This window comes from Hyaena hyaena, unplaced genomic scaffold (genome assembly GCF_003009895.1).
Source record: "Hyaena hyaena isolate Hyena2069 unplaced genomic scaffold, ASM300989v1 scaffold_598, whole genome shotgun sequence".
NCBI lineage: Eukaryota > Metazoa > Chordata > Mammalia > Carnivora > Hyaenidae > Hyaena > Hyaena hyaena.
Genome location: NW_024081233.1, coordinates 641,612 through 656,971, shown reverse-complemented (window position 1 = coordinate 656,971; position 15,360 = coordinate 641,612). Strand labels below are relative to the sequence as shown.

The 15,360-nt window shown below is 36.8% G+C and overlaps 1 protein-coding gene across 5 annotated transcripts in view; it reads right to left on the bottom strand.

Moving 5' to 3' along the window:
- Nucleotides 1–15,360, bottom strand: part of DGKH (diacylglycerol kinase eta) — a 182,211-nt gene that overhangs the window by 51,515 nt on the left and 115,336 nt on the right. For all 5 annotated transcript variants that reach the window (XM_039257079.1, XM_039257077.1, XM_039257081.1 and 2 more), the window contains exons 9-14: nucleotides 11,765–11,867; nucleotides 10,288–10,447; nucleotides 8,516–8,624; nucleotides 8,226–8,365; nucleotides 6,668–6,752; nucleotides 497–582 (exon numbers count right to left, since the gene is read on the bottom strand). In XM_039257079.1, the coding sequence (XP_039113010.1) occupies nucleotides 497–582; nucleotides 6,668–6,752; nucleotides 8,226–8,365; nucleotides 8,516–8,624; nucleotides 10,288–10,447; nucleotides 11,765–11,867 (683 nt within the window). The remainder of the gene's footprint in view (nucleotides 1–496; nucleotides 583–6,667; nucleotides 6,753–8,225; nucleotides 8,366–8,515; nucleotides 8,625–10,287; nucleotides 10,448–11,764; nucleotides 11,868–15,360) is intronic.

Here is a 15,360-nt window from a genome sequence, read left to right as displayed (position 1 = left end):
GCTCCATGTACAGAATCAACTTAACTAAAATCTGATAACTTTGAATTGAAATATAATTATGGAATTTTAACATGCTGATAAATGTCATTTTGAAAAATCTCTTCAGTATTTTCCCTTTCCTTATGTAAACAGTTCCTAAAGAGTAGTGTTTATGGAAATAATAAATTATGGTGAAATGTGTTTTCCATATTATAATCATAAATGCTTCTTTAAATAGGAACTTAGATTAATTAAACTCGACACACGTATCACACCATTCTGATAAAAATATTTCAAATTAAGCATAAAAAAAGCCTCTAAATATAAACTTCACTGCAAATAAGACGCTAAAGTGATTCTTAGGAAACCAATGCAAGTTTAGCATATCTAACTCTATAAGCTACTTCACCAATATTTTGGGAGGAAAATCACAAAAAAAGTGACATAAATGGTAGGAACAAGCTGTCCTTTCATTTTCACCATATAACTGTTTTACGACTTCAACTCCATCACTCACTTCGCAGACGATATGACCACGGCATGTTCATCAGAATTAAGGATTTTTGTAAGATGAGCTGCAACTGAGTCCTCATAAATTGTCATCTGAAAAAGTAAAAAAACCTACCCTGTATTATTGTTGCTGGCATTTATACAACTCAGTTATTACCTCTTCCAAAATGGGATAATTTAAGGCACGTGACACAGGGCAGTGACTATAATGAGATATATAAAAAGTCATCATACAAAATAGGTGAATACTTCCCTTCTGTAAAAGGCTTTTAATTTCTGAAATTCCTAAATCTATAGTCTTAGAAAAATCCCTAAAATCCATTAAAATAGAAATAAAATGTCGAATGGCTGAACACATAAAGAACTCCAAGTCAGCGCAAAAAAGCCAGACAACCCAATGAAAAATGGGCAAAAGACTAGAAATTTAAAGAGGAAGATTTAAAAAAAAAAAAAGGGGGTCCACAAACAGATCGGTCTCATCAGCCATCAGGCAAACACAAACTCAAACCACAATGAGGTTCCACTATATCTGCCAGAAGAGCTAAAATGAAACAATGGCAGCAACAATGCCTGGAAAATGCCAAATATTGGCAGGGTTGTGGAGCCACAGAAGTCTCATTCGCTGCTGGTGGGGGAGCAGGAGTTGATACGAACACTCTAGAAAACTGCTGGGTGCTATCAAAGCCAAACATATGCATATACCATAGGATCCGGCAATTCAATTTCTACATACATATATGCCCCCAAAGATATGTGGCGTACTATCACCAAAAGACATGTGATAGAAAACATTCATAGCAGCATCCACTCAAGGGTGGAATGGATAACATACAGTAGTATATTTGTGCAGTGGAATATTGTGGGGCAACGAGAGTGCGGGATTTACACCTGTGCTCTAACACAGATGAATCTCTCAGACACAATGCTGAATAAAAGGATTCAGAAAAGGACTGCTTACAAAATGATTCATTTTATAAAGTGTAGAATGGACAAAAATAACCTTTGCTGTTAGAAGCCACAAGAGTGGTGCCTGGGATGGGAGGGGAGGGTGGTGAATGGAAAAGGGCTCCTGGCGGGGCCCACCAGGTGCTGGTAATGCTGCCTTGTGATCCGCATGCTGATTACATGGGTCTCTTTAGCTTGTGGAAACTTACCAACTTGTACATTTATGATCAGTGCACTTTTCTGTATGCACAAGTCACTAAAAAGTTTTTTAGAATGCTGAGTGCTCTGTCTACAACCATGTAAATAGATGTAAATCTATCTCTCAAATAAGAAGTAATCAAAATGCTCAGGGAGTCCTATAATCCTTTCCCATTTGACTCAAAATGTAATGTTCTGTTGAAAGAACACATCTTCCTCATAGGCAAACATGTGCACAATATTTAAACAGCCTCTATTCAAAGCCTTCCATTAAATGTTTGCCTCAAATACGTGCAACATCCTACAGCTCAAAAATTTCCGGTGAAAACCACCTGCTCTGCTCCAGCTGGCCTCCTGTGCTCTTCTGCCCTACTCAGATATCCTTTTATTACTTCCTACCCATTGGCACCAGTTCATTCAGACTTCAAAGCAGATTCAGTTACCAACCCCCCTCCTTAAAGCCTTCTTGACTAGCGTCTTTCCAAAGAGATCTCATTCCCGATTTCCGTCCAGTTCCACGAGTGGCTAATCAGTGTGTCACTCTTTTCAGTTTCTGTCTTCAGAGGCAGACCACGTATAGAAAAGAATCCTTACATTAAAGAAAGGATGGGAGGGGAGGAACCTCAAAGCCTCACACAATGTTGTGTTTACTTGCAAATCCACTTATTCATCTTCTAGTCTAAACACTAGTTGCATCTTTAGAGTCAAGATCAGAAAAATGAAAACACATCTTTTAAAAAAGCAAAGAAAGGAAATACTTTTCAAAATGATTGGTTTTATTTCTTTTCCTTGCAGGATAGGTTGTCATAGAGCCTAAGAAAGTAGGAGAAAATCTTTTAAATTCTCATTAGTTCCGTTTGAATTTACATGTACAAATCCAAGTTTTCGTCTGTTAAAAATAAGCAAAGGCAAAGAATACAACCTCTTCCAGAGGAAAATGAAATAACTTCTCTGTCCAGAGATAAAATTATTGATGCCACTTATTAAGCTATTATGTAGTCAGTTAGGTCAGAAAGGTAAGGTAAGAATAATAGTTAACATTTTTATTGTGTATCAGGCACTGTCATTAAGTATTCTATATGTATTTATCCCGTGAACTGCTTGTTTTACAGGCTCAGTGAAGTTGTGTGATTTGCCCAAGATCCTAGGCTAATGAAGAAAACACAAACTAGGGAGCCAAGTCTTCAGCTTATCTCACTATTATTGCGCCCTCCCCCCCACTCCAAGCAACTGGTTAACTGTATTTGTCAAATATAAATTTTGTCAATTCTCAAGTGCATCATTATAACAGCCTTGTAGCTGGGATCCCTATATCTCTCTAACCCCTTTCAAATCATTCTCCACTTCATGATGCAATGATATTTTCTAAAACACAAATCTGATTATGACACATCTCTGCTTAACATGTTTGAGGGGATCTTCCTACTTTCCAGATAGAGTCAAAATTCTTCAGCTAACATGCAAGACCTTCTCCATAATTCCCAGGATTCTCCATGATCTGAACCCTCATTCTCTCCACTGCCACGTCTTTTGATGCTCTTCCCTTGTGCCATGAGCTCGAACTCAACAGAATTACTTATAGTGTCCCAAAGGTACCAAAGTCCTTACTATCAAGTCCTACATGATGCTCTTTTTCAACTGGCTAATTCCTACTTCTCTTTGTGCTGAAAACCCAGTTTAGGTACAATCTTGCCTGTAAAGACTTCACTGAACTTGCCAGACTTAAGAGCCCTCTCTTCTGTGAAAATAACCTAAACATAGCTGATCATTTATTGTCTGTCCCTCCAAAGATATTCTCCCACTTTCTGGCCTGGTAGCATCCTTAATGTCTGAATGATTTTGTCACAGTACCCCCAGGCCTGAAGGAGTAGCTAACAGTAGTTAAGTGCAAACAAATTCATATTTATGCCCTAACAATTTAATAGCCACTTGAAAAATAATACACACAAATTAAAAGAAAAAAATAGTATCTTATTTAACTCTCAAATGACTAGCTGTGAGCCAGCAGGCACTGTGTACCTCTCAAGCCTTGGAATCAGATTGAACAAGAACACCCTCACTTCCTATTCAGCACTGACTTTTGTGTGTGGTGCTTGCTTTTTATCACAGTGACTACTGAAAACCCAAGCCTCACGAAAATATGACATCATCAAAAGGAGTATAGTGCAATGCTGTCTCAACTGTCCTGTACTCAAGCTAGTAGTCTACGTGCTGTCCAATAGATGTTGAGTATTACAATGAAATTCTCTTTGAAATTTGAACAGATCTCATGGTAGCCCTCTGAACTCACTGTGGTACCCAGAGGCCCCCTGCACACAGCTTGGGCACCATTACTCTAAGTGGACTGGATCTGGAGGGCACACCTTTTATGTCCACTCCCAGGTGTCAACAGACATTTAGTATTGTTAAGTCAATGAAAAAATAAAGTTATAACAGCTTAGCATGCTGTTACCAAGCATCTAGGACACAAAGAATTGAGGGGAGAGGAGCTTTCTATGAGTAAATTTAAAAAATAAACTAATGGGTAGAATTTCATTATTGGAGATTTGAGGCCATATTTTCCTGTTGTCAAGATGGAGGTACAGCAGCTCACATCCTCTTTTTGATGATCTTAGCATTAATAAATGAGCATCTATGGACTCACTAGATTGGTGTGATTGGGGTATGATACAAAAGAGACTAAAAAATGACTGTTACATCAAAAAGCTTTGAATCCAATTGGAAAGCAATAGGAATCTGGCTTCTGAGAAATAGACAACGTCAGAGGGCTTTGATGCCAAGATGCCCCTAGTTCCAAAAGTGTGTGGTATTTAGACAAAAATTTAAAAATAAGAATTTTTTATTAACTGTCTGCTTTGTGTCAGTCATGACACCAGATGACAATATAATGGTGAATGAATAACACACTGCCTCACCGTGACAGTATAATAGTACCAAGATAATGGCAGGTGATAACGAAGGGGTCTATGGAACTCCCAAGGAGGAGACAGTACTGGAACTTGGGGGATAAGGGGTGCCTACTTGGAGCAAGTGATACCGGAGGTGAGGGCAGGAAGGAACTAAGCATGATGTCACTGGAGGGATACATATTCATTCGCAAAGGGGTACGGGAGAAAAGGACATGACGGCATGGGGATTTCACACTAAATATAAACAATGTGTTTTCTAACAGTGAGTATTAATAGAATCATTGTTACTGGAGGAAAACGTGGAATCACTACTTTTGCAATGTTTAAAAATTACAACAGCAAAGAGAATTACTTAATAATAGCCATAAGGAATTCATCAACAAAACTGTCACAATTCTTTAAACTCTGCAATGCTACAGTGCCAGTGGAATGCTAAGTTAATAAGATAATTAGGAAGTTCAACCACATTTGTGTCCTTTTAAGGAAAACTGAAAAAAATAGTAATTTCACTACCACGCATAAAGGAGTTTAAAATGAATAAAACAAAAAAGCTGGGAAATTAGGCTGAGCCTAAGAAGGAAGATTCAGCTTGCTGTTATTACAGTTTTAAAGGCAAAAAAGTCACACGGTGACGAGTCAGTGTGATGCAGAGAACACTCACTTAACTTGTAGACTGAAGGCATGCTATTCCTTTGTTATGAAATATCTTAATAGCAAACCAAAATAAATGGTTTCATTCAAAACTTTTTTATACTAAAAAAGAGATTTCCTTCATGTAGTTACAACCATATCTTGTATTTAACGACTATCTATATTCAATAAAAGTAAACTGTTTACCTTTATTTTATATGCTAGGAAGTAGACATCTGTTAAGTAAGTAGAGCAAAAGAATTCCCTCTTTCATCTCTTTGGGGAGAAAATTAAAAGCATTTACAAAAATACTATTAAGAAAAAAGACCGGTTCCTATAAAACATGTATTATATTTGTAGTTGGATAAAATAATACTATAAATAAAAATGCTTCTGGAAATAAAATAGTAAATATATTCATCTTTAATAGTAATTATATTTGGGTGTTAGGACTATAAGTAAGATTATTTTTCAAATATTTTTGTATTTTCCAAGTTTTAGAGGCAGTTTTTGCCACTTTTATATCAGAAAAAGGAGATATAATTAGCTCGTTTAAGGCAGAGCGCCATCTGTCTAGTTATCATTCCTTTCCTTAGTTGTGACAAGACCATGATTTTCTTAATGACAAAATAAAGATTTCAACTGTAAAATAAACAGATGAATTTTCCGAGAGGGGAAAATAAATTATTATAGACCAAATGGTCTTGTCAGTCACTGAGTAATCCTTTGAAAAGTAGGATCTGTTTTAATTCTCCAGTGCTTTGAGGTTTAATCAAAATGCTGAATCTTTAAGAACATCTAAAAACTGCAGTTAATGGTCTGTAGCAGGGATGGAAAAAAAGTGCGCTGTCATTCTTCCTTTGTTTTATCTTTATCAACAGGCTTAAACTGGAAACCTATAATGATGAACACTCAACAGGGCAGGCAAAGTAGGAAGGGAGAAATTATATAACACTCTGGCCACAAGTATTGGTGTGCTTGAAATTGCTTAAGGGAGCTGAGCTAACACCTGACAGACAGGTGATCATGGCCAAAGCAGAAGTTGAGTAAAAGCTGACAGGAAGCTGTCACGAGCTGGCCCGCCCTGGAGCCCTGTGGGTAAAAGGATGCAAGCAGGTGGAATGCTCAGGGGGAAATATCAGGGGTGAGGAAGGGGAACTTGCATGCCTGGTGCTTTGCACACATTTGTTACTGCATTTACTCTTACCAGCATCGCAAACTTGTTCCACAGATAATGTAACAGAGGCCCATAATGGTGAGTGATGTGGCTAAGTTCACACTTCCTGTATGGGCGGTCATAGAAGGACTCTAATCTAGATCATAAGAATTCTTTCTTCTGAGAGAGAAGGCTAGAAGTAGTAAATGAACCCACACCCAAAGTCATAAAAAAAGAAAACTATGCAAACATGCCAGCATATCTTATAAAGTTTTCTTCCTTGTTCAAGATATTCACTCCTATTTCCAAATGGTAAATAGGCAAAGGGTTAAAGTCTTACATAAAATTCTTCAGATGCTTCTGGAGGTTCTGGGAGTAGAGAAGCCTTTGGTGGCAATTTGAGTTCATAGGTCATTATACTCCACCTGAAGGGAGAAAAATCTTTGGTCTAAAATTCCTTTAAAATTAATAGACTGTTCTCACCTCATATGTATACATATGCACACGTATGCATGAATTATGGTTTACTGAATCTAAAACAACCAAATACTGGGAAAGAGATGGAATTTTTGATAATCTCATAAAATGCTGAATTCATACTTTATGATTTCTGTAACTTGCTAATTCTCTGACTAGTGACTTCCAAACATGAATGCACATATATAGTAAAACTTCCCTTTCTTCACTATTGCAATGAATTCTGACTTTTCTATTCTTTGGGTACAGTGAGAATGGTGTTTAAATTTGCAGCAAAAAGCCATTTAAAATACTCTCTATAGTTTGGTAAGCACAGAACTAGGAAATCACCTCCAAGGTCTTTTAAAGACTGGAGACGGAAGCCACTTTAGGCACCTGAACAACCGGGGTGCCCCTCTGCTGAATAGTTTGGGATAACCATAACTGCGGACAAATGCTCTACTGCCCAGCTCTCTTTTGAAATATTCTGTCAGCAAAAGGATCACCATTACAACATTATCTTCGGACAGGCAAGGTTACAATTAATTAGGTTACGGTTCATTTTAGAGTAATTACATTTTAGATTGGTGGCTCCCTGATGAGATTTTGTTATTTTTGGGAACAGTTCCACAGATGGCTAATCCTATCAAAGTTGTTTTGATTCAAGCTTAAGTTCATAATGATATTTGGACATTTGTCTTCTACTTATGCTGGGGGGGTGGGTTACTGCTTACTGAGTCCTGTTGCTTCCAATCCCTGATCCTAAACACCTCCTCTAGAATGCTCAGGGTACACACACATTCTTTTTTATACGTGGGGCACTGAGAGAAAAGTGGTTGAGATGTGGTCAAGGATACCATAAACACAGTGATAGCTCCTTGATATGAAGAGGTCTTCCTAATACTTCCTTGGTCCCTGGGAAAGGATTATCTTTTTTAGTATTTAGCTCTTTGTTGGTTCAATTCACTCTTAACATGCATAATTAAGAAGAGATTTCTAACAAATATTCTAACAAATATTTAGATTCTAACAAATCTAAACTTTATATGTCTTCCTTAGCTTTAACGAAGCCACAAATGATGGAGCCTATTATATGACCTATTACAGTCACCAAACGCCCCCAAACAAAATGAACTATCTAAGCTTCCTGACCTGAAGAACAATGAAAAGTAATTGTTGTATCAGCATAACCTTCTGTTTTTAAAATAGTGGGTTCATTAGACTAGTTTTCTCAGTTTTTGTTACAATTCATTCATTCACTCAAAAAACACATTTATTGTCTAGTCTGTGCTGAGCTCTGTTCTAGACCTCAGGCATGAAAAGACTGGGTAGAACCAAGAAGTCTCTGTCCTCATGAGGCTCACAGTTCGTAAAATTTAAACTGTGAAAAGTGATTTAGTGGGCCATATTCAGTCTAGTTTTAGAAGAAAATCCTCTTTTACCTGTCTAGCATTTTGGTACTGGCTCGCTCCAGCTTCTCTAGTATCTGAGGAAGTTGGGTGTCGTCATCGTATGAACCTCCCCAGCCTAGAACCCGGGCAAGGTCATTTCCTGTACCCAAAGGCAGTACTCCCAGCTGACACTGAAAGAGAGGACAACACGGAGACCTCATACAAGCGGAGAACAGGAGCTCGGGCACTTCTGCACGTCTCTAGTCAGCAGGGGAGCAGACGTGCATGCTAACGAGTATGTGTTAATGTAGTTAACGAGTCAGGAAAGATTTAGTACTTGCCTGTTTATTCAAGTTGAGCTTATCAATTTCTGACAAAACCCAACCTACACTTCCATCTCCTCCACAAACAAGAATTCGGAAGTTGTCAAACTTCTGGAATAATCTTAAACTGAAAGCACAAAGGGTTTTATTTTAATATATATAAATAAAAATCACTTCCCCCAATTCTTTGTCATTCTGTATTTATTGGTATTCATGTTCATCAAATATAAGAACTCTAACTTACATATTAATTACACTATAAAAATTCAAGTACGATTCTTAACTCGAGAAAACTTAATCGTAAAGAGGAAAGGGGATTATAAGCAGAAATGGAGATAACAGTAGGTGAAAAAGGGAGTTGGAAATGAGAAAACAGAGAAGCAGAACTCAGGAAAGAAAACGAAAGGTAAGGGACACAACATGGTTAAAGTAGTGACTTTTTTTTCTTCCCGTTATAAGGATATGTTATTTCCTTAAGAATAGCATACTACAAACCAGGGGTTTGTGAATCTAGAGCACTGACAGTATTTATGCTCAAGACAGTTTCTAAAGAGACCCACCAAACCTTGTCAATGTATCACTTTTCAGACACCCACTCGCTTTTCCTCGGCCTCATCCCCTAGACTTGGATCAGTCCTTTTACTTTTAAATTCCTTTTCCTTCATCTCAACTTCTGACACATCCCACCTCCTGAATGTACCTCTGTATATACCTCAAGTGTTGTGAAAAATCTAAAAAAATATAGAGATAATCGCAAGAAGTTTCACAAAGGGTCTTCCTTGGAATTATAAAGGTTAGCAGAGAAAAGTAAATGTGAAGAATATAAGATATTGGAACTGTGAAGGATTATTAAACAGATGTTCTAGAAAGGAAGACATAGCTAACCAGCAACAGAAAAGACACAAGTGAGGGGAGAAGCCAGATAAGGAAATGCCAGGACCCAGGGAAGGCGTTGGGGACAGATGAAAAACACGAGCATCCATGGGCTCAGAAGGGACTGAGACTTGGCAAGAAGGCAATGGAAACAAGGAGAAAGATTCTGAAGAGCAAAAGTGAAAAGAGGCACAAAGACTGAGGCAAGAGACAGAAAAGACAGGAAAGGGTAAGGGCCTTTTCGGGGTACCTAAAATCCCATTCCTACTTTGGTGTTTATGCTTTAAGAGAAAAGTTGAGTTGGCAGAAGTAAATCACGAAGAGGTTGCAAGTCTTTGGTTCAGATGACACAATATCACCTCTCCAACAAAATCATATACACACACTAAAAAATGTATTCAAGGTACCTGAAGGTATATTTTCCCTCACTGAAAATACATTTAATTTTGTTTTCAGATTGTAAGTTATAGGACATTCAACAACAACAGTATTTTTTGTCATTTATATGAATTGAGTCTCAAATGTTTGAGGCCTGCAATGTATCTGTGCTTTGGTTAAATAATTGATTATTTGTATTACACAAAAATCAATGCTAGCCTTCCATGCACATCATTTTCTAAAATTGCATATTTCTATAGTTTCACAAGTTCTTTCTCAAAGCTAAACTGTTAGTATTATTTGATGCATATAGTCCAAAACATTTTCTAAACAAATTTTTGGATTTTTAGCACATAAGGAAGTTGTATACATATCAAAAAGGTGAAGTTGAAACTTATAATTAGAGCTTTAAAAAGGGAGGAGTGGGAAGATCAACAGAGATGTCTGGATGAGTCGACAATCTTCGTGAACCGAAAAATCAAACATTTCATGCTTGGTGCTACATTTCATTCTAATGAGATTTATCAATAATCAATTACCCTAAATGAGGACCTCCGTTCATTAAATCAAACACCTGAGCCGGATTTAGCAACTGTTTAAATCGACGAAGAAACTTTACTCCCTGATTATCTCCACTCTTAGAATTGACAAAAACCAACAGAGGACTAACACAGAATGAAAATGTCGCTCTACAGAAACCTGTAGAAAAAAAAAACACAGTACAGGATCAATATGTACAGCTGTCTCTATTAAACCATTGATGAAACTTCAGAGAAAAGAACATAAATTCATAAAGAACCTTGTTTATTACTTGAACAATAAATTATAATTTAGTCCCCAAAATGGAGACAGGTTTAATATTTACACAATAAGACTACAGAGCTTCTCTTTTATAATATGCTCTATAATGAAAAATCCTAGCACAGATGGTAAAAGTATTAATCATAGATATTTGAGATACACCACCTACCTTAACAACACTCAATTATAAAAACCCATAGGCTATAAACTTACATTTGTCAAAGAATTCATGTTCATATTCAGCATTATAAGATATTTTAACTTCTTCATGAGGTTTTAGAAAATATTTTGAAATTTATCATAAATAATAGAACCTTAATATATCAGGGCTTGGGGGAAGGCTGTTAACAGCACAGATTAAAAAAAAATCACATCTTCTGCAGCCAATATTCTTGTACTTATAGTATCTATTGGCATAATTTATAGAAAAAGTTTGAAAGCCACAGGCACTTTATCAATGCAAAACATTAATTAAACCGTATATGGTAAGAGCCTTTTGTAATATGGTTTGCTTAGAAGGAAGACAAGGCTCTTCAGCACTTAAAACCAAGATGTAAGATTCTGGAAAAAGTGATGGAATTTACAGGAATATAAATTCCTCCAAGGAAATTATAGGAAAACAGATCTCAAGAAGGGCTATGCTGATAGGTAATTTCAAAATTATGGAGGGGAAAAAAACACATAAAAAATTGACCTTTTTGAATTGCATTTTGCCCCAGAATAATGATCTTATTTTATTTGCTGAAATGTAAAATGTGAAATGTAAAAAGTCTTATATATAGTAATTTTACCAGTGTATCAATAACTATGTTACATTTTAATTTTAAAATGTTCTTATGAAAGTTAAATGTACTGGGGCACCTGGGTGGCTCAGTTGATTGGGCGTCCGACTCTTGATTTCAGCTCAGGTCATGATCTTATAGTTCAAGCCCTGCGACGGGCTCCATGCTGACAGTGTGTAACCTGCTTGGGATTCTCTCTTTCCCTCTGCCCCTCCTCCAATTACATAAGCTCGCTCTCTTTCTCTCACTCTCTCTTTCTCAAAATACATAAATAAACTTTAAAAAAGTTAAAGGTACTATTCAGCAATTTGAATGAATTATTATGTAAAAACTGACCAAAATAACCAATTACAGATCAGTTTATTCTAAGAAAGTAAATGTACATATCAACATTTAATACCAAGAATATACGTGTTTATACAACGATACCTACCATCAGAATCAGTGCTGTTCAGTGCAATTGGAGGTATGACAGACACTTTACATTGGCCAAGGGGACACACAGGATGGTATAAATCTTTACAGGCGGTGTGTACCTAATAACAAACAAATAAACCTTTAAGAATCATAAAAACACATCAATGTTTTCTTACGGTACAAATTACATCTATGGAACTGATAACTGAAGATCAACTATACCACAAAATGTTCAGTAACTTATAAATTACTTTCATGGTACAATATTCATAATTCTAAGGAATGGGCTAATTGTTTTAGAGATGGAAATTCAATTTGGTCTGTGCAGCCTACTTTTATGATGGCTTCAGGCAAGTAGTGTTTATCAAGAATTGCCGGGGAGGGACACATGGCTGGCTCAGTCAGTAGAGCATGTGCCTCATGATCTTGGGGTTGTAAGTTCGAGCCCCACACTAGGTGTAGATGTTACTTAAATACTAAAAATAAATACAAATTTATAAAAGGAACTGCCTGGTGAAGGCAAGGAGAGAGGAAGAGAAGGGAACAGAGTGCAGAGGATGGGAAAGAGGAAGGAGGCAAGCTAACTAGTACTTGTCAAAATCATCGTCCATAAAAAATATTGATGGGCTCTACCTTGTAACATTCTTATAGAATTTCATGAAAATACATAAAATTTGTAATGTGTCTGCTCTTTCTGCAGTGGTCCTAAAACTTTCCATTCACACCTTTTTTTAAAATAACATTTTTATGTTATTATAGGAATAAGTATATCTGTGCCTATTTTCTCAGGCAGACTTCGGGCTCTATAAAGAAAAGGAAAAGGTCCTATCAATATACACTTATCTTGGAAAGTGGTAAATATCATAGATACTTAGGAAACGTGTGAACTCTGTAAAAACAAAAAGTTTCAAGGTCAGTCAAGATACTATTGTGAACAAGAGCAGGGCTAACATATTAAGTAGAACCCAGGGAATTTACAATACTTTAGGTACTTACCCAGAGAGCCTTGAAATGTTTTAAGTAGTAAAAGCAGACACTTCATAAAGCAGTTACTTAAATCAGCTTTATTTCATTAGTCCTTTTAGAAAACTGGCATATTAATTAAACACATATTTATCAAAACTTTTGAGAAAATAACTGAAATTAATAGTGATTCTTATTATGCTGATGACCTAATTTTGGATCCTGGATCATTGAAAAAGAGTGCTAGTTGGGGAAAGGGGGCAGAGGGAGAGAAAGAGAGTCCCAAGCAGGATCCATGCTCAATGTGGAGCCCTATGCAGGGCTTGATACCACAACCCTGGGGTCATGACCTGAGTTGAAACCAAGAATCAGTCGCTCAGCCACCTGAGCCACTCAGGCAGCCCTCTTCATTCTTTTTACAGAAATGGTAAAACTGTGTCCAAAGACTGAACGATAACTGAAAAAATTAGCAGTTGACTCAGTAGAGTTGTGTAAGACTGTGTGTGTTTTGTTTTAAACTAGGTGACTGTTTTACAAATTAGATATTCTGTGGGAACCATTATTTTAAAGGCAAAATAATACACAAAGAGGGATATAGGAAGATTGTGTATAGGAAGCACAAGACTAAGAAGGATGTAACAAAGTGATGGTCCAGAAACCTGTGTGTCTAGTGGACTATGCAGAGCTGGAATGACTTCAAGGTAAGGTGATATCTAAGTTGCCAGAAAAAAAAATGGAGAAGACATTCTAGAATACCTCCATCTATATCCTGAAATAATCCTTCTATCCTGTTTGTGAAAAATTTTAAACGTAGGGGTGAGTAGGGTGAGCAATATCTAATTTGCTCAAAATTTCTAATTTGATCAAAATATCTAATCACCTCCTACTGTTAAAAATTAGCGAAGTTTAAAAATAACTGAACAAATACAGTCAGAGACCTAAATATTATAGGTAAAGACAACTTCCATAAAACCTTTCTAAAATAATTTATCACACACATAATCTGCTTTCTTTCCAAAAAGTTAGAAACAGCTGAAGTTCTAGAAGTAGACAAACAGCTGTACAGACTAATGAAAATAGCATTAGAAGCACACATCAGCGGTTGCACCCTGAAAAAGAAATCCTAGGTGGGATGAAGTTTTAAAATCTTATTTATGAGAGTGCTTCATTTATTTATTTCTAACATTATCTTACAGACCTTTGGAAAGCACTCTTTTATATTATTTTTTAAAAAATTTCTTTAACATTTATTCATTTTTGAGAGACAGAGAGTGAGCAGAGGAAGGAGATGCAGAATCCAAAGCAGGCTCCAGATTCTGAGCTATCAGCACAGAACCTAATGTGGGGCTTGAACCCACAAACCACAAGATCATGACCTGAGCTGAAGTTGGCTGCTTAACTGAGGGAGCTACCCAGGGGTTGGGAACACTCTTTAAAAAAGGGAATATGCCTGGCTGGCTCAGTTAGGAAAGCATGCAAGTAATGATCTTAGGGTTATGAGTTTGAGCCTCATGCTGGGTATAGAGATTGCTTAAAAATAATTTTTAAAAAATAAATAAATAAAATAAGGAATGCCACAGAGGGCTTCTGGGGTTACGGTTGCACCAAAACTGCAAAGAAACATGTCTAATATAGTTTATATATTACATGGGATAAGAGAAATTAGAAGTAACACCTGTGGCTAATAAAAGGGGCAACCGGTGAAGAATAACAAAAGCATGAGGATAGAGAGAATCACATTTGATTTAAAAATAAAAAGGAAACAGGGGAGCCTGGGTGTCTCAGTCAGTTAAGCATTGGACTTCGGTTCAGGTCTTGATCTTGGGGTCTGTGGGAGCCTGCTTCGGATTCTGTGTCTCCCTCTCTCACTGCCCCTTCCCTGCTCACACTCTCTCTTTCTCAAAAATAAATAATTACTAAAATTTTTTTAAAAAAATGAAATGAAAAGGAAATTCATTTTATCTTTAAAATCGTTAAAAGGAAAGATTACCTACCAGGTTTGACGAAAAAGCTACAGGACTTATTTTCTTTAGTGGCCTATGGAATGAATCTCACTCATTATGAAATCAATACATCATGCTCATTATCTTTTTCATTTGGTGATCTACAGCATATTTATTAAAAGAAATGAGTTTTCCATATTTTGGGGGTGGGGTGGGGAGTGACTTCCAAGACTCCAAACAAGACCGAAAAAATCAGCCCAAGGCAAGCCAATCACTGTCATAGTTGGACAGCATCGCCAAGTGCTAAGATGAGCATCCACAGTGGTTGTTCTCACCCTCCACGCCACCCTCTGAGTGGCTTGGCTGCACCCTGAGAATTCCTGCTCTGACTGCCCTCATGAAGTCCAGTGCTCACACAGTATGGCATGGACAGGACCATTCTTTGCTGTTGGCTCCATGTTATGCTGTGTGTACTTCTCACTGCATCCTTACACATGCAAGAAAACTTTATAACATATAAATATATATCTATCTATATATAATAATTTTTATAATATATAAATAAATATTTATTCAACACAACTGCGGGAAAGAGGTCTTGACAAGGGAAATATCTAGCAACAGTACTGCAAAAAGGATATTTAAAAAGTAACCAGACTGAAAGGAATATACTTTGAAGAAGATGAATGTAACAATGGGTATGTAT